The following is an 18,723-nucleotide window of genomic DNA, read 5'->3' as shown; positions in this document are numbered from 1 at the left end:
TACAAAGAGAACAAGTCTAAGCAAAATTCTTACAACAATGTATTTCAGCTGAAATAAAGTAGCAGCTTAGAAACTCCATCTTTCTAGAGGGCAGAAATGCTATATTTTCTATAATAAATTTCGCAGAATCGTTTTTCTCTTTTACTAAGCAAATACTTTCATTGCTACACACTAACTTACCTCCCAGGGGGGCCATAGTCACCCCTATCATATGGTGGAGCGCGGCCATATGGGTCTGTTGGTGGTGGACCTCGACTATCTGATGTAGGCATGCCGCTGTTAGTTGGTGGAGGAAAGAAAGCTGGATTCACATGTGGAGCTGGCGGTGGGGCACCTGGAGGTGGTCCCGGAAGATGTGGAGGAGGAGCAAGTGTAAGGGGTGGCCCAAGCGGACCAGGTGGGCGAGGTGGAAAGGGGCCTGGAGGTGGCGGCGGTCCCTGCTGTGGAGGTGGTGGGCCAGGAGGAGGGCCATAACCTGGAACTGGAGGTGGAGGTCCCGGAGGAAGTGGACCCAATGGAGGCTGCCCAAAAGGCTGTCCAGGAAAAAGAACTGGTGGTGGAGGGCGATCTCCTCGATTAGGAGGCCCAGCTAGAGGAGGTGGCAGAACCTGACCAGGAGGTGGAGGACCTGGTGGGCCAGGTGGGCCTGGGGGACCTAATGGTGGACGTGGTGGAGTCTGTCCAGCTACAGAATAAAGAGAGAGGGTGGGGAGAGAGAGAAAAAAAAAACAACTTTAATAATAGATATTTTAACCTTTACATGCCAAGATTATATTTTTAAAGCATAACTATATGGTAAATGCTATTCTAACTACAAAGGTGAAGAATATCCTTACAAATTTAAATATCTCGCTTTATGCTTAACAAAAATTACTGAAACAAAAACTTTAAAAATTACAATGTTTAGAGATATTTTCCATCTTTCAGCATACACAGACTTCTTACATTGAAATCACCCACCTTATATTCTACTCTGATGCCAAGCTAGAAAGTGAAACAAGGAAAAATGGTCTTGAAAGGGTTTTTTAAGAGGTAAGAAAATAAGACGGATGTAAATATTCTATATATAAGTCAAGCAAGTTTGGAGAAAAATAAAGACCTTTTAGGCCAAAAATGGGTAAATCCTCTATGCTGTGCCCCATATGCCATGGAATCCTAGTTTCCAGGAACAAAGGCCGAGTTCCTTTAACAAGATGCTTGATCAAATTTCCTGGATTCCAAAAATAGCATAACAAGGAGAGTAAGTCACATTAATAATGCATTACTTGAAAAAGAGAGAAAAGGAAAAGAGGTATTAGGTAGACACATTATATTTTTAGTAATTTAAGAAAAGTTTTACCTGGAAAAGGTGGGGGTGGCCCTCCTGGTCCTGCTGGCCCAGGAAATCTGTCCCCACCGGGAACAGCCCCTGGAAAACGGCCCCGTCCTCTACCACCTTGTGGGAATGCTGCACGTGAACTGCCTCCTGGAGGACCAGCTTTACCTTCCCCAGACATTTGTCCTGATTGTGTAGCTGCAAACATCCAAATACTCTTAAGTAGCACTCATTAAAACAGTTCTCTGAAATGTAGCCACTGTTATTAGAAACAACTCTATTTCAAAGTTCAGTTATACTATATATTAATTTGCAGAAACCTTGGGCCTGTACAAACTACTGGAGAATTACTGATAAGGAAAATAGTCACATTTATTAAGTCCTTTTAAGTCTTGAATATCCAAGTATAAATGTTTTTTCAAAAAAAAAATCATTTCCACTGAGTAAATGGGTTACTTTCAAAATACCAGTACTCTGCAGCAGCCAAGACCAAATTTCTTCAACAGAAATCTTAATTTCAGTAGTACACATCATTTAAATTTTGTAATATGCTCTTCAGTTAAATCTTAAATGCTAAAACATCAAAAGAAAAACAACTTGAATTTCTGTTAATTACATGATCATCCATCTTATCTCTTTAAATGTTAACATTCTTAAGTATGTAATAAGTCTTTTTTACACTCACTTTACCAAGTGGTGAAAAGTCTTGGCGCCAAGCAGAATATTTTCTGATTACCAGTCTCTCCCAACCCGTAACACATATACACATAGCTTTCCTTCAATCTAAGGATTAAAATGCAGTTTCTTCCTTTCTCTAAGATGGGAAGGACAGGACAATAATGGCAGCATTAAAGAACCTGCACACTATCACATAGTGTTGGGTCTGTGAGATCTGGAGAAAAATGGAACAGGATCAGGTTCCAGGACCTGGGTCCACAGCATTAACCAATGATCAATAGTAAGGACTTTAAAAAAAAAAAAAAATTCTCTAATGAACTATTAGATGTGTAACTTCTGTAGCATAACATCTAACAAATACAAGCAATATTGGTTAAAATGCACCATCTTTTAAAAAGGCCTCTGGGAGATTGCTTACTTTTCCTGGACTGCATTTCAAATTGACTCAGGAACTGTTTATTGCATGGAGTTACAACAGGATTCTGGCCATGAAGTTCTCTTTTAGGCAACAGATCCATTAACTTTTTTGAAGATGCTTCAGATCCAACACCAACAAGTGCAAATCTAAGAAGTGTTTAAAGGGATGGAAGTAGAAAGTTGAGGGGTCAACAGTTACTATCATTAAAAAAGAAATGGTTTAAATTTATTTTTATCTTGAAAGCCCAGAAAATACTTCTTAAAGCTCCACAAGTTCATACTCTCATATCTACTAACTATGAAAATGTATAATATAGAATGATACACAACATTCATTCATTTAAAAGGTACAATTTCAGTAGTTTTAGTATATTCAAGAGCTCTACAATTATCACCATAGTCAATTTTAAACACTTTCATCACTCTCAGAAATAAACTCCATAACCAGCAGCCATCACTCCCATTTTCTCCCATCCTCTACCTCAGGAAACCACAAATTTACTTTGTCTATGGATTTCCCTATTCTAGAATTTCATGTAAGCAGAATTATACTATATGTTCTCTTTTATGACATGATTCTTTTGCTCAGCATAATTTGAAATTTCATCCATGCTAGACATATCACTACTTCATTTATTTTTACAACTGAGCAATATTCTATGGTAGCTATATTGCATTTTCTAAAAATTTATTCATCAGTTCATAGGTATTTGGCTTGTTTTCACACTAGGATAGCTGTAATAATCATAAAAACACTAAAGTGTTAGTGAGGATATAGAGAAACTAGAACCGTCATGTATTAATGATGGGTATGTAAAATGGCATAGCTAGCCTGGGAAACAACTAGCAGTTCCTTAAAATGTTAAAAAAAAGTTACCATATAACCCATTTAATTCCATGGCTAGGTATATAGCCAACCAAACCAAAGATAAATGTTCACACAAAATTGGTAAATAGAGGAATCAGAGGGACATTTTCTTTAATAGCAAAAAGTAGGACTCCAAATGCTCATCATCTAATGGATGATGGATTTAAAAACAAAGTGCTACATTCATGTAATGGGATAGTATTCATCCATTATGGAAAGGCTGATACCTACTGGAACACAGATAAACTTTGAAAATATTATGCTAAGTGAAAGAAGCCAGACACACAAGACCACATGTCATATGATTTCATTTGTAAGAAATGAACAGGCAGGATATCTAGAATAGGCAAATCCAAAGACAGAAAGTACATTAGTGGTTGTCTGCAGGGGAGGAGGGCAGATTAGGAGGTGACTGCTCATAGGCAACAGGGTTTCTTCTGGGGGTGATGAAATGTTCTGAAATTAGATAGTGGCAAAGGTTGCTTGACTTTGTAAATACGCTAAAAATCACTGAACTGCATACTTTAAAGGGGTGAATTGCATGGTATATGAATTGTATCTCAAGAAAAATAACTTAAAAACTAAACTATCAGTATGATTACAGAATATTCTAGATTACTAGAGGGGGCCTCTCAGGAGGTGAAAAATCTTTTTTTCCTCTAATGTTCAATACGGTCCTTAAGCAGATCTCCTACTCTACTCAGCTAATTCTGCTGTATGGATTATCTTGAATCACAATATTTACAAACAATTTATTTGGGCTGGGGTTATAGCTCAGTAGTAAAAGCATGCACTCAACATAAACAAGGCCCTAGGTTCAATTCACAGCAGGAAAAAAAAAAGGGCAAAAATAAAACTTCATTTAAAAAAAAAAAAACTTCATTTAATAATTATTCACTGAGCATCACCTCCTACTGTCATATACTCTAAGGCTAGAGTGAACCAAAACAAAATCCTTGCTCTCATGGAGTTTACAATCCAGTGAGAAAAGATAATAATAATAATAATAATAATAATAATAGGAGAGACAGATTATGAAGGTTGATGTTTTATATAGGATGTTCAGAAAAGAAAATTCTTAAAACAGTTTGCGTAGTGAATGAAGTGAAAGACTGAGCCATGAAGCTGGGCATTGTGTCATGTATGGGCTTATAGTTCTAGCACTTGAGTATGAGTTCAATGCCAGCCTGAGCAAGATCAAATGAGACAACCTTTCAAAAAAGAAAAAGAAAAATGAGCCATGTGGACAGATATTTGGGGAAAAAAAGAAGAGTAAACAGCTAAAGGTCTAACGCAAGAATTTATTGGTGAAATAGCAGAGAGTAACATGGCCAAAAAAAAGTGGCATAGCAGTTGAAGAGGTAGAGAAACAGATCACCTTGCAGACCGAGGTAATGACACTGAGATAAGAAATCATCTGAAGATCCTGAGCAGAATATTGATATTATCTTAAAAAAACAAAACAAAACAACTTCAAAAACATCTATGTGGAACTGACACACCCCAGAAGATTAGAGTACCAGAAGGGATGCCAGTTCAGAAGCTACTGCATCGCTTCTTGGCCTTTTGGCTAAGATCAAGTGTAGAAGCTACTACAAAAGCCCAGATAAGTGGGCCTGGAATGTTGCTCAATGATGCAGCACCTGCCTAGCAAGCAGGAGGCCCTAAGTTCGACTCCCAGCACCAAAAAAAAAAAAAAAAAGAGAGAGAGATGGTGACTCGGAACAGGTGAAACATTATAAAGTTGGCATATTTTTTATCATTCTGTATCCAACTTATCTTTACCATAATTTGTCAATTAAAAAAAAAAAAAGAATCTAGCTCAGTGTGGTGGTACATGTCTGTAATCCCAGCACTCTTAGGAGGCTGAGGCAGGAAGAAGATCCAAGTTTGAGTCCAGTCTGGGCAACTTAGTTTAATGAGAATTGGCCTCTAAACAAAAAATTTATAAAGGGGTTCAATCTCCAGTACTGAAAAGAAAATAAACCAACTCACCTACCTCAAGGCTTATATAAAATTATGTCTGCTGCAAAATTACTTGATATCAAAGTAGCAAAAAATAAGGGAAGATGGGTATTTATTGCTAAATATTTGTTCCACTTCCTGTACCAAACCTTTTATAAAACATGCAAACTGTAATACCATTTTTTAAAAGAAAATTCTGAAAGTATAGTGAATACATACAAATATGTGACAATATGTAGATGACTCAGTTTATGCCATTATTTCATTTTCTTACTTTTGGATATCTGTATTTTATAATGTTCCCATATTATACTATCTCACTTATAAGGCTTCATAATCAAGAATAAAAAGCAAAATATCCAGGTTACTCACATTATTCTCCAGTCACCCATTTTCCCCCATATCAATCACAAGATTACTACACCTATAAACTGTCGTTTCAACCACAGATGGAGAAAACTCAGGAAAATTGGAAAATAGGCCTAATTTGTCCACAATCCCAATTCCATTGGTCTTACTGTGCTAAATAACAAGGTATGTGTGAAAAGATAGAATGACTCTTTGCCTAAGATCCTCCTTCCAATATAATCATGTGTCCTATATGTTTGTAATTACCATTAACCTCAAGGGAAGCTAACTTATAAATTGCAATCAACAGCTACTAACTTGTATTAGAAACACAAATTCTTACCCCTTTGACTGGCCATTTGCCCGATTTTCAAAAAATTTTATCTCCAAAATATCATTTACTCCCAAAGAATGAACTGCTTCAGTTAAGTCTTCATCTGTTGTCCACTGCAAGACATGTTTCCCTTATTAACCACTGAAGCATATCCAGAATTTTTATTGCTCAAATGTAGCTTTTACAGGTAAGCTCAAGAAAAACAGAAAATTATTGCTCAGTGCAAATTTAAGCATAATTACTAGCAGTCAGCCTCCAATTTTTAGTACATGTGCTGCCAAAGTGAGCAATCAGCCTCCAATTTTTAAAATACCACAAAAGCATCTGAGACCCTAACTTCATTCCCTGATAAGAGTTTTGGAAATTAGAAGGTACATACCCTCAGAGATAAGATAGATTTTTACTCTTACGAGTTTCTGGTTTCTTCCAGCTTTAAACTGCTATGATTTTAAATTCTCAATAAAACCAATCTCACTTGTCACTTTTTCCCTTCAAAGGAAAATATTGTGTGAAATAAATTTCATCTTATTCTTGAATATAAAATGGAAAGACGAAAAACTAACATGTGTTGAGTACCTACTAGGTACTTTATATCAACTGTATAACTTTTAAGATTCTTAAACCCTACTATTATTCCCATTTGAGCCAAGATGAAACAACTAAGTCATGAAACTAAGAGATGATGGAACCAAAGTTCAAATTCTTTAGCAACTAGACTCTCATAAATACATTGCTACTGTTTCCAAAAACTGCTTAGACTGCATTGTGGAAAATTAGTCCCTTAGTTTAAAAAAAAATTATTTTAAGTAAAACATTTTTCAGTTGGGCACAGCAGTATGCACTTGTAATCCCAACTACTAGGGAGGCTGAGGCAGAAGGATTACAATTTGAGGACAGCTTGAACAACTTAGTAGGAACTTGTCTCAAAAAATAAAAACTAAAGATGGAGCCCGTGGAGGAGCACTTGCCTAGCATGTATGAGACCTTGGGTTCAATCCCCAGTGCTGAAAAATAAATAAATAAATAAATGGCTGTTTTTAACAAAGTAGAAAAGTGCTGAGTTTTCTTTTGACTTTTAGATCTATAAACTTTCACATATGTCTAATAATAGAGATGAAGAACTCCATAGGGTTGCTTTAGTGAATATTTCAGGTTTAATGCTAATGTAAATATAAATAGGTCTCTAGACATGCACTTAATGAAGCTCTCAGCCAATAATCTTAGTTTCCTGAAACAACTCAAACTTTTCAAAGTATGTAGCAGTATTTCTATAAATCAGATTTCAAACATAACAAAATGGAACTTAAGTCTATAATCTAAATTAGAAAATGAACAATATTTTAAGATCAGGAATGGTATTCATTATCTCCTGAATTCTGGCTTCAAACCTTATCTGAACATTTTTCTTAGTAAAATTGGAACACTGAAAGCAAGGAATGAGTAGTAACATAAAGAACAACAACTGAAGACAAAAGTAATTTTTACATTTAACTGGTATGTCTACCAAGATGAGATAAAAGGACACAAAATTCAAACAGAATTAAAACTAATGGCCTTTTGAAGGTGCCAGATTTTGCTCGTGACCAAACATTTAGAAAAACAAATATAGTAACTTCAAATTTTTATTTTAAAACTCCAGACAAAAACACTAGCTACTAGAGCAGTTCAAAATCAATTACCAATAATTCTTGTTAGCTTTACTCACCCAAGTTAGATTTCCAATATATAATGCAATTCTCTTTCCAGTATACGTATAGACAACATTTGGTGCTGCTCCTTTGCCCACATCATCACCAACAGTTGGCGGTAGAGTATCCATGTAATCCCGGTCTTCTGGAGCATCTCCATTATTTGCAGATGGGGAGATGACATCATCATACAAATCTATCTGATCATGCCCACCATATTCCGCTTCCTGAGATACAGAAATAGTGCTCCAGATTATATAACAGTCAGATTACTATACAGATTTGAATACAAATTCATTCGACTTTTTTTTTATTTCAAAAATCTGATGGAAGATAAAAGGCTGAAAGAGCTCAGTACAGATCTCACTTTTTCAACAGACATATTCTTGAATGGTAACTGTAACTGAAACTTTCCTTAGAAGCAAAATATTCTTAAACAGTAATACATGAATGCAAATAGAAAACTTTTAAAAGAATATCTGACATAGGAGTATCACAAACAAAAACCAGAGCCACTGTAAGTCTTCAGTGTTTAACCACAAAAAAAAAAAAAAGTAACTTGTTTTCTATGATATTCAGTTTTTGCTCCCAACCCTGAAAAAGCTAACAGTTTCAGAAAAAGAAAAGTGAGCTGAGCCACAGGAAAGGGATTAGAAATGATAAATGATTTACGGAAAGAGAAACAATAAATGAAACACAGGTAAGAACTATCCAAATTAGTATCTCACAATAATATTCTCATTCAACAAAGAGCCAGTGCTTACCTGCCATTTTAGATGTCTAGCCAAGTAAGTTAGGAAAAATGGTACAAATAAAGATCTAGTAAACCTTTCCCATTTGATTTTCACCAGCAGAATTAAAGCAATCTAGTGATGTCATTTACATGCCTAAATGATAAGCAAGGAGTAAGAGGAGGAAAAGAAGAGAGATAGGTGAGCAGAAGAAAATTAGAAGAGAGGAATAAACACAAGAAAAATGCAATGTAGGTATGAGCACAACACACAATGACATTTGATTGCCTCTGGTAACCACTATTGGGTCACAAGCTTGACTAAACCTGTAGCAGAGATAAAGTTCCAGACTAGGTTATCTAATCAGTGTGAATTATTTTATTCTTCTGAAGTAGAACATTTGTAATACAAGGAAAAAGATAATTATAAGATACCTTAACTGTTCAGATATAACTCATATGCTCTCCAATGTTTACAATTTATTAAGAAATTAGAAAGAACTGATAGTTTTAGGGACTAGTATATAGATAATGATCAAGAGAAAGCACTTGTTATAGAAAACAGATCAGTAAGATATTATTGGCTCCAAGGAAGTGCAGCTATTGTTTTGTTATTCAGAAGACAACTAGAGTGAGATATTTTTTAAAAGAAAGCAAAAAGCAAACAACTTGGGGGAGGGGGCGGGGACACACATTCATATACATATATCCAAATGGACCTCAAATTGGCAATGTCATCTTTAGGTAATCTGCATAAACAGTGAGCTATTCAACTTACTTATATAAAAGAATCTTTACATTTCAATTTTATTTGTTATAAGGCACAATTTTTTAACTTATTTAATAAGGGGTTCAGGAAACTAAAGCCAAGAGCACAAAACCATTTTTAGCAATGGGCAGAAACTAAGACCACAAGTCACTGAATAACACCATTAACTCTATGTTGTTTGTACAGCAATACCAAAATAATCTCTAAGAAGTGAGTGTTAAATGAAGTAATATACTGAAATTGCAGTGACAGTAGGAAAAACAGAAAAAGTGGGGCTATGTTTTGTTAAAAAGTTTTTGAGTGAAGCTGAAGCGTCAGGTGGTGTGGATGCAACCAACACTGATTCCATATACTTAAGATACTGCCCAAGAGAGATTATGTAAAGGTGCAAATTTCCAATGATGAATGTAATTATATTGTATACCTAAAATGTACCAATAAAATTAATTTTTAAAAAAGGTACTAAAAAGCTTCCCACACAATCCAGTTCTGTACACCAAATAGTCTATTATTCAAAAGGAGTTGTGTTTCCATCCTAACAGCAGAGATGAATCACAATATACAGTCTGAGGGAGAGTAAAAAAGAATCAAGAATTATTAATAGCAAGGCTAACATATTTAAATTTATACTTTCACTTACACAGACAGGTTAACACACTATGATTTATTAAATTGTAAATCTGAGAAAAATTTACATAAATAATTTACAACCATTAATTGCAGCTACACTAACCTGGTGGATTAAAATCACTATTTTTTGTATGTCCATGAATTCCTACATTGACAACAACTAATTTTCTACATTCATACTCTTCTACTAATATTTAGAATCGCCATTTTTCCTGGTAGTTGAAATGTTTCCAATTGGTTGAAGTATGGTGCTAAGTGAGACCATGGTCCTGGAGTTTGAGCTCCTGGTGGATTAATTAGCTTTAGGTGGTTCCAAGGCCATAGCCTGTACTTAGCCCCAGCAGCATTCATTTGGACTTGGTGAAAAAATATTAAGTAATTTGAGTATATCTGTCACCATTACTAAAAAATGCAACTCAAAGCATTAACTCTCTTGTAGTATCAGTAACTTCTTTTCAGCTTCATTGTATCATACCCATCTTTCATACTAAAAACTACAGAATACATCAAGCTTCATTTCAACTTAAATCAAGGAATATGCACATTCTGAAATTATGCAAAATGTTCATCACAGGTCACATATAAAGAAGTGAGTTCTGAAAACCTGAACAAACTAAAAACAAAGGCTTCTACTTTGTCAAAGAAAAACAGTCAAATACTGCTAAGTTCTATGTGAAGGGACTTTTCACCTATTACTTTTAATTCTAATCAAGCTAAAAGACTGTTCTGCATGATATATAGATAGCTGTTGCCAAGTCAGAAAAAGCACTTAAAAATAAGGTGAAGTGGGCCGGGGATTTAGCTCAGTGGTTTCGCCACCTGCTGCGCAAGCACAAGGACCCAAGTTTGATTCCCGGTACAAAAAAAAAAAAAAAAAAATAAGGTGAAGAAAAATGACCAGCACCCTATTAGCTCTCTGAAGGCTCTATTTCCCAATCTTTTTCATCAGCACCATCCCCTTCCTCCAAGGGGTCATATATTTTAAGACAGTTTTCCCCTAAACATTCCTTATAAAAGTTTAATATCACAAAAAAAGTTTAATACTGTATATACTATATTCCATTACTGGGACTAACAGAGCTGTTAAAGCATTCTTCATTCTTCTTCACAGCCCCAACACTGTTCTTGGCAGTCCTAAAATTATAGTTAATACCATCTGTACACTGTAGCAACACATAGCAAGGGTCACGTTTCAAAGCCAATTTACTTCAATAACAACAACAACAACAAAACAATAATGGGGTGTAAGCATGCCCATTTAAAGAACTAAAAGGAGTGGAGGGTAGCATTTTGCATTTTACGAAATGTATCCCACAGCCTGGAAGAAAAATGCCAACATAAAATCCAATAGTAGATAACCCAGTACATTACAGCTGTTCCTCTGTATTAACAGGGCACTGATTCCAGAATATTACTGCCAAACTGGTACAAGTACATCCCAAAATCTACAGATGGTGTAACATGGTACAGTACACATAAGCTACATACATCCTCTCCTATACTTTAAATCATTTCTAGATTACTTACAATACCTAATATAATTTAAGCTACATAAGTAGCAGCTGTACTCTATGTAAACTGTTACATTAAGAAAAACGTCTGCGCATTCAGCAGATACAGTTTTTACCCCAAATATTTTAGATCTGTGGTTGATTCAATCTGTGGGTGTGGAACCTATGGATACAGAAGGCTAACTGTATTTAAGAATACATATCACTTTCTGATTATGTTTTGAGTACACATTAAAATCAGTTTATAGTACCTGCAAGAAGCTCAACAGCAAGGAAGCCAAATTAATACTTAAAATATGCCACACAAACCACAAAGTGCACAACTAATAGGCAGCTACATTAACTAGGGTCATAAATAACAAGATCCAAGTGAAGAGTTCTAGCTCCCCTAAACATTTCTATCCATGTTTCTAATCAATCTTTACCTACACCTCATTGTTGATCTTACAAACTTATCTTAAAACCAATGTTTATAAACATAAATTATCAGAGAAAATGATCTTATACTGATACTTGTTTCACTGATATCTGTTCAATAAACCTATTTTCCATAACTGGCTAGAGTAAATAACAACTAAATATAAAGCAAAATGATTCATGAAATGAAAGTTGACTTTTGAGGATGACTAGATCCTTAACTCCTAAATTAATTTTTTTCCACCTACAGTACTACTTCTGTATACTTAAAGTTGAGTGGTCAGATTGCTATCAGTGATTCCACTGCCTGACAAACCAGAAATTAAATTCTGCAACTAAATTCTACCTAAACAGTTTCTGATCTCCAAACAAGCAAAATATACACCACTTCAATGCAGAGTATAAGTTGAACATCCCTAATCAAAAAATCCTAAACTTTTTCAGTGCCAACACGATACTCAAAAATTTTTGGATTCTGGAGCTTTTCTGACTTCAGATTAGGAATACTCAACTGGCAAAGGTCTATGCAAATATTCCAAAATATGAAACACTTCTGGCCCCAAACATTTCAGGTAAGATATGCACAACCTGAGGTTCCTCAGAGTTCACAGAATTTCTCTTGACCTCCCCTCCCGCCATGAATGAAAATTCTACAGATAAAACACATAGAACAGTGGCATCTACAGTAAAAGACTTGTTAGTGTGTTACAACTATGTAGTTGTCTTTCACCCTCCCCCCTATAGTCGATTCCTCGAGTAGAGACTATCTATCCTTTGCTGTTGGCATTCTTGAGTATTATTTTGAGCAATTTAATATTTTAACCTAATTAGCTTTGGTCAAAATTTAAAAATCTAGAACTACTAAATATTAGGCCAGTGAAGAACTACTAAAACTAAATACAAATCCCAGTCCAAAGTAAACTGATACATTATTGCAAATTTAAGTAGCGCTTTAGAAGCTCTACTCTCTTCCATTTATCTCTCCACTAAACCAACTATTTTCAATTTGGTGACATTCAAAAAGCTTCAATTTAAGAACTAAGTAGGACCCATGAAGAGCAGCCAGCCCTTTGTGTCCCTCCTCACCTGCATTCTCTATTCAATTAAAATCCATTTGGTTAAAAAAAATTCTATGGGTTTCACCAACTTTTTCTTCACCCAGTCTCCAAATTAGTTTCTTCTAAGATTGCTGAATGCTTCCCACTTTCTGGATACGGTGTTTACACCAATATTTGAAAAAACTATTTAAAATAGTAGAATATGGAAAACAGATGACTTACACAGAATATCAAAGTATACAGCTGCAATGAAAATCGCAGCTCACGCTGGAGAATAAAAATTTTCTAAAACAGGAGCTTAGAAGCCAAAATAAATAAAGACTAGTTAACACTTAATACTGTAGAATCTTTTACTCAACTACAAGCAAATAAGTCATAAAAATATTTCTTTAAGATAGTAACATTAGTGCCGAGGATTTAGCTCAGTGGTTTCACTGCCTGCTGCACAAGCACAAGCCCAAAGACCCAAGTTTGATCCTCGGGAACGACAACAACAAAAAAAGATAGTAACATTAAAAAAGGACAAATCTTAAAAATCATTTTGTCCTTTTGTTGTTATTATTGTTGAGAAATTAAGAAAGCAGTTTACAGAGACCAATCATGTGCCAAATAATGTCTCTAATCTATTAACCTATTCAAACATAAAGACTGTACTGGTAAAATTATACAATGACGTGTTACCTATTAATTCTGTGTATAAGTCAATGAAGCTACATTTAAAAAACCTACAAAGTAGTCCACAAAATTTTAATCTTTTCTTACCTTCTGTTTAGCAATAGTTACTGCACAAAGATAAGAAAGCATCACTCATCCACCTATCAGGATAAAGATGTCCCTCCCAAATTAGGTACGCAAAAACCTAAAAATATTTTACAAAGAGGTCCTGAAGAAAGCTTAGCTTCTGAAACTGTGCCCCACGGTTTCCTTATTGTGCAAAGAAGGGTAAAGGAATGCATTCTCTTCAAAGAAAAGCTAATGAAAATAATCTTGAACATTTTTTTCTCTAAAGCTCCTTCCCAGAAAATACTTCAGAGCAGAATAAAAGGGATAATAGGAAATACGGAGATAGATCTTTTGCAAAAGGTAAGGGGACCAAGGCATGGAGGGAGAGGGACAGGAGGGGAGGCGAAGGGAATGAGAAAATAATTAAGATGTGTTATGTACGTGTACCAATTCCCCACAAGGAATGCAGTCATTATGTACTGCAAACACATATTAGTAAAAAATAAAAGTCGACAAAAAAGGGCAATTCTGAAGGTGAAGCATGTACAATTTACAAACAATGTACTTAATTGTTGCTTTACTTCCAATTATGGCTGTCTTTTGGATGTGATTTTACACTCACTTGATAAATGAAATTTCCTAGAGGTCTTTTGTCTGTTGACTTTAAAAGCATTATAATCTTCACTCAAGGAAATGTATTCAAAATATAAACACAGTAAAAAAGATTTTTCAAATGTAATAGTTTTATTGCAATGGATTACATCCAAATGCATCCAGTTTTTAATAGCGTAGTAAACATGTACAGCCTATTGAAAATTGCTTTTCTTTCCTAATATTTAAACCTGAGGAACAAAGTCATTCTGGAAAACAGTAAAGATGTTTGAGTTTCCATATTTTAAAAAAAATCTTAACTCTCAGTAACAAATAAGACTTAACAGAAGAGCGGGGTGAATTAACCAATGGAATTTTATTACGGCTCTCACACAGACCTGGAAAATATTAAAGAAAAAAAAAAGCTTTTGGGTCCATCGGGGTAGGCACAATTTGATTTTTAAAAAATGTGTTACTACATAAAATGCATTAAAGCTGTGAAAAGCAAGCTAAGAGCTTAAACATCACTACTCTACTAACAAACAAGGATGCTGCTACCGCATCAGACATCACAGCCCCGCAGTTAGCTCTACGTAACCGTGGCCTATGGGATTCCGGAAAAACCATGCATTCTCACTTTCTCCAGCCTTTCAAAAGGTGAAGCAGAGCCCTCGGGGGAAAATACTTTTGTTTTCAAAAACAGGGTCTTTTCTGCAACTCTGTATTTTTAAATCACACCATAAGAACTTCGGGTGAACGTCCTTCCCTCATTTTAATCACTCTGTTCAGTTGGTGAGCTACCATCTTTTTGTTCTGTTCAACCACTGCGCTTCCCAAGTCTTCCTTTTGGCCCAAGCCATTTATCTTTACAGGTATTCTCATCACAAAGGCCAAGAACAACCGGGCCTCAAAGCACTGCAAGACCTGAGTGCATAAAGCAGGGAAGCGTGCAGCCTTTCATAAACGATCCGTGGGTCCGAAAGTCAAAGGACTTGTTGCAGACGTGCCCACACTGAAGCCGTCTTCACGCAGGAAGAGGGGAGGAGGAAAGCGCCACGCCGAAACCCGTCGCAAACGCGAACAGGAGCCCAGGAGACCGGGCGCGCGGGATACAAAGGGCTCTGAACGCGGCCTTCCATGAGGCAACCTTGCGCGGACAGAGACAAAATGGAGCGGCGGGAGAAATCTGAGCCCAGGCGACTGGGCCGCCCCACGGGGCTTTCTCGCCGGCCCGCAGCCAGTTCTCCGCGCGGCGCACACGCGGCCCGGTCCCCGGGCCTAGTGCGGCGGGAAGCGCCCGCGGGCCGCAGCCAACAATGGGGCGTGAGGCCGCGGCGAGGGAGGGGCTGGCGGCGGCCTGCACCCGCGCTGCAGGCCCCGCGGCCCGGAAAACGACGCATTGTAACAGGGGAGTCGAAGGGCGCCGCGCCGGGTCCGGCGTCGGGGTGGGCGGCGCGGGCCGGAGGCGGAAAGGGCGCACGGTCTGCAGCCGCGCCGGCTCGTGGCCCGCAGCGGGCTCGGGGCCGCGTCCAGGCCGCAGCGCCACCCGCGTCGGCGGCGAGGCCCAGACCCTCACGTACCTGGTTGAACTCTTCGCCCACATCCGCGTAAATGTCTATGTGGTCCACACCGTCCGCCATCTTCTCTCGGCCGAGCCGCCGCTGCCGCCACCGCCGCCGCCTGCAGGTCCGCCCGCCGCGGAGCAGCAGCGGATCTGGCGGCGGGGGCGGGGCGCGCTGCGTCACTTCCGAGGCCCGGGGACTCAGGCGGGGGTGGCGGGCGGCGGGGGCTCTGCTGCCCGGCTGAGGGGCGGGCGGCTCCGCGAGGGCCCGGCCGTTTCTTTTGTGTGCATCTGGGCTAGGCCTGGGGGGAGGAAGTGGGTTGAAGTTTTCTAGTCTCAGCGGCGCTTCCAGGCTACCAGTGGGTCCCGCTTGTTTCCTGAGACTTTCTTTTCACGTGCCGTCTTTCACACATTTTTTTTTTTAAATCTTCAATTCCAGTTTTCTTTCCATTTTTCATGTCCAGGGCTTAAAAGTGGTAGTTATATGTCCACGGTTAAATACCAAATGTGATCTTCGGGTTTTCTGTGAGCATCTCAAGATTAAGAACACTGTCTTATTCCTGCATCTTCAGGATCCTCAGGGTTTTATTTGCATCGTAAATGCTAGGTATTGGTGGATATCTTGAGTTATTTGCACATTGTTTATATTTCCATCTCAGTTTTCGGTGTAGTCTTTGGCTTATTTCATCTCCTCCGTGCTGTCCTTCATTTCCTTTCTCTTTTTCCTCCTTAGATCCGCACCAGATTTTCTTTGCATAGTTCAGATGCTTCTAACTTCATGTCCATACCCACACTCCAAAGTAGAGGTATCATAAGGCTAAGAGTTTCTCTCTTGCAATTAAAAATGTCTGACCCAGGAGGGAACTGAAAAGCTTGTCCTTAAACATCCCATTTTACAGGTGAGAGAATAGGCCTAATAGCACCTAAGTCATTCAACCAGGGTTACATGGTCAATAAAGTTAACGTTTTGCCCTCAAACTTTATTCAAAGATATCTCTCCAGTTTGAAACCTTTCCCCATAACACTCCCATATTTTCTTCACCCAAATAAAATTCCACCACTTTAGTGTTTCTTCAGATACATACTGGCCAAAAATCATACAATAAGCCAAGCAACAACTGTACTTGGTATGGTAGAAAAAGCGTGGTTGTAGTCATGGAAATGGGTCTATAGCGATGTGGGTACAAATTTCTATTCAGTCGTTTAATCAACTAGATGACCTCGAATTACTTTCATCTTCAGTCTCATAATCTTTAATATCAAAATAGAACCTCCCTGAGTTTGCAGATTGATGGTAGATTAAATGAGATACTGTAATATGCAAAGTTCCCTATACTCTACTGCTTCAAAATACTTATTTGCTTTCTTCCATGAAGCATTATAGAAGAAAAGAGCCACATAGAGGGATTGCATATTTTTAGATTGGTGGTATGGTAGGGAGAATAATGACCCACCATAGGCGTTCATGTCCTGATCCCTGGAACATGTGACTAGGTTCACCTTACAAGGCAAAAGACTTTGCAGATATAGATATATTAAGTTAGGGGTCTTGATATGAGATTTTCTTTGATAGTCTCTAAAGAGGCAGGCAGTAGAATCAGAGAAGATGTGACAATAGAAACAGTTTATGTTGGAGTACACAAAAATCATTCCAAGGTTCTGTCTGACTTGCGTTGTTGCTTGTGCAAAGTCAGCTGAAATTGGGGGTACTGTTTTCGTGAAAAGAATGGGTTCTTTTTCTTTGGTTGCTTTTAAGATATTTCTGTCTTAGACTGGCTTTCTGTTCTTTTACTACATATGTTTGGAAGTGTATTTGTTTATGTGCTTTGGATTCACTGAACCTCTTGAATATAAGGATTAACATGGTTCAGGAGCTCTGGAAAATTCTAAGCCATCTTCTCTAAGTTCTTCTCTGCAAATAAAGGAATTGTTTTAGCTTCTAGGAGAAAACCCTTATAAAATAATGTTTATGGGGCCACTAAGAAATCTGTTACATGCTGTGGTACAAAAGAGTGTGAGTGCGTTGTAAAGAACATATATGTACAAGAAAGAAAGGAAGATTGATTTTCAGGCATTACCTCTTCAAACATTGCTTCTGGCTCCCATTTTCTTCTCTCTTTCTATGATCCTAATTAAATACAGCAATACCCTGGTTTGTGAACACTTCTGTTTGCAGACAATTCAATTCTTGAACAGAGAACCATTTGGCAAAATTTTGCTTCTGTTCATGAACTCTGTGTTGGGTGACGAACACATCTACAGCCATCTTCCCCACTTTGACACATGGTTGTGGCTTCTAGTCAAGATCGTAGCCACAGACAAACCTGTGCACTCTAGCTGTGAAGCTTTTTTGTGTGATTCTTAGCACATATAGTACTGTAAAGTATTATTCAATCCAGCATGGCTCCAAAGAAAGTGCAGAGCAGTAATGAAGATGACAAGAAAGTGTTGAGTAAAAATGGTAAGAAGAAAGTTTTGAAGAAAACAACCATTGCATTGAAGAAGGTAATTGTAGAAAAGCTTGAGTGTGGTATTCATGTGACTAATATGGCCCCAGAGTACAAGTGGCAAAATCGACACTCTTAATTATTTTGAAGAATAAAGATGCTGTCAAAGGAGTTAACGATGTTATCCAAGCAGAGGACATGAATGCTGGAAAAGGTGGAAAAACTTTTGTTAGTGTGGTGGAATGAGAAACAGCTGGCAGGGATACCATTAGTTAAACTATGATCTGTGAAAAAGCCAGGAAATTGTACAGTGGCTTACTGCAAGAAAACCCCTCTAAACTGCAACAAGTGATAAATTTAAAGCCAATAGAGGGTAGTTTGATAAATTCCTCAAGAGAAGTGGTGTCCGCAGGGTGATAAGACAAGGCTTCCAGTTCTGACAAGGCCACTGGAGAAACCTACATGAAAGAATTCATGGAATTCATGAATGCAGAAGGGTACATTGCTCAATAAGTGTTCAACTTCGATGAAACAGGGCTCTTCTGGAAGAAGATGCCGAAAGAACCTATATCACACAGGAGAAAAAGGCATTGCTGGGGCACAAGGCCACGAAGGACAGATTGACCCTTTTCCTGTGTGTGAATGCAAGCTTTGATCGGAAGATTAAGCCACT

At 37.7% G+C, this 18,723-nt stretch overlaps 1 protein-coding gene across 7 annotated transcripts in view; it reads right to left on the bottom strand.

Moving 5' to 3' along the window:
- Positions 1 to 15,780, bottom strand: part of Cpsf6 (cleavage and polyadenylation specific factor 6) — a 32,138-nt gene extending 16,358 nt beyond the window's left edge. For 4 of the 7 annotated variants that reach the window (XM_004875036.3, XM_021252360.2, XM_087192409.1 and 1 more), the window contains exons 1-6: positions 15,623 to 15,779; positions 7,631 to 7,840; positions 5,935 to 6,038; positions 2,412 to 2,557; positions 1,340 to 1,513; positions 181 to 685 (exon numbers count right to left, since the gene is read on the bottom strand). In XM_004875036.3, the coding sequence (XP_004875093.1) occupies positions 181 to 685; positions 1,340 to 1,513; positions 2,412 to 2,557; positions 5,935 to 6,038; positions 7,631 to 7,840; positions 15,623 to 15,682 (1,199 nt within the window). In that variant the 5' untranslated portion in view covers positions 15,683 to 15,779. Of the gene's footprint in view, positions 1 to 180; positions 686 to 1,099; positions 1,211 to 1,339; positions 1,514 to 2,411; positions 2,558 to 5,934; positions 6,039 to 7,630; positions 7,841 to 15,622 lie in introns of all 7 variants that reach the window. The other 3 variants (XM_021252358.2, XM_013069386.3, XM_021252359.2) reach the window with 2 other exon arrangements.
- Positions 15,781 to 18,723: the final 2,943 nt, after the last annotated feature.

This window comes from Heterocephalus glaber, unplaced genomic scaffold, assembly GCF_053883595.1.
Source record: "Heterocephalus glaber isolate CG9 unplaced genomic scaffold, H.glaber_assembly_v1.0 deba00001571, whole genome shotgun sequence".
Taxonomy (NCBI): Eukaryota; Metazoa; Chordata; class Mammalia; order Rodentia; family Bathyergidae; genus Heterocephalus; species Heterocephalus glaber.
This window is presented reverse-complemented; position numbering and strand designations above follow the sequence as displayed.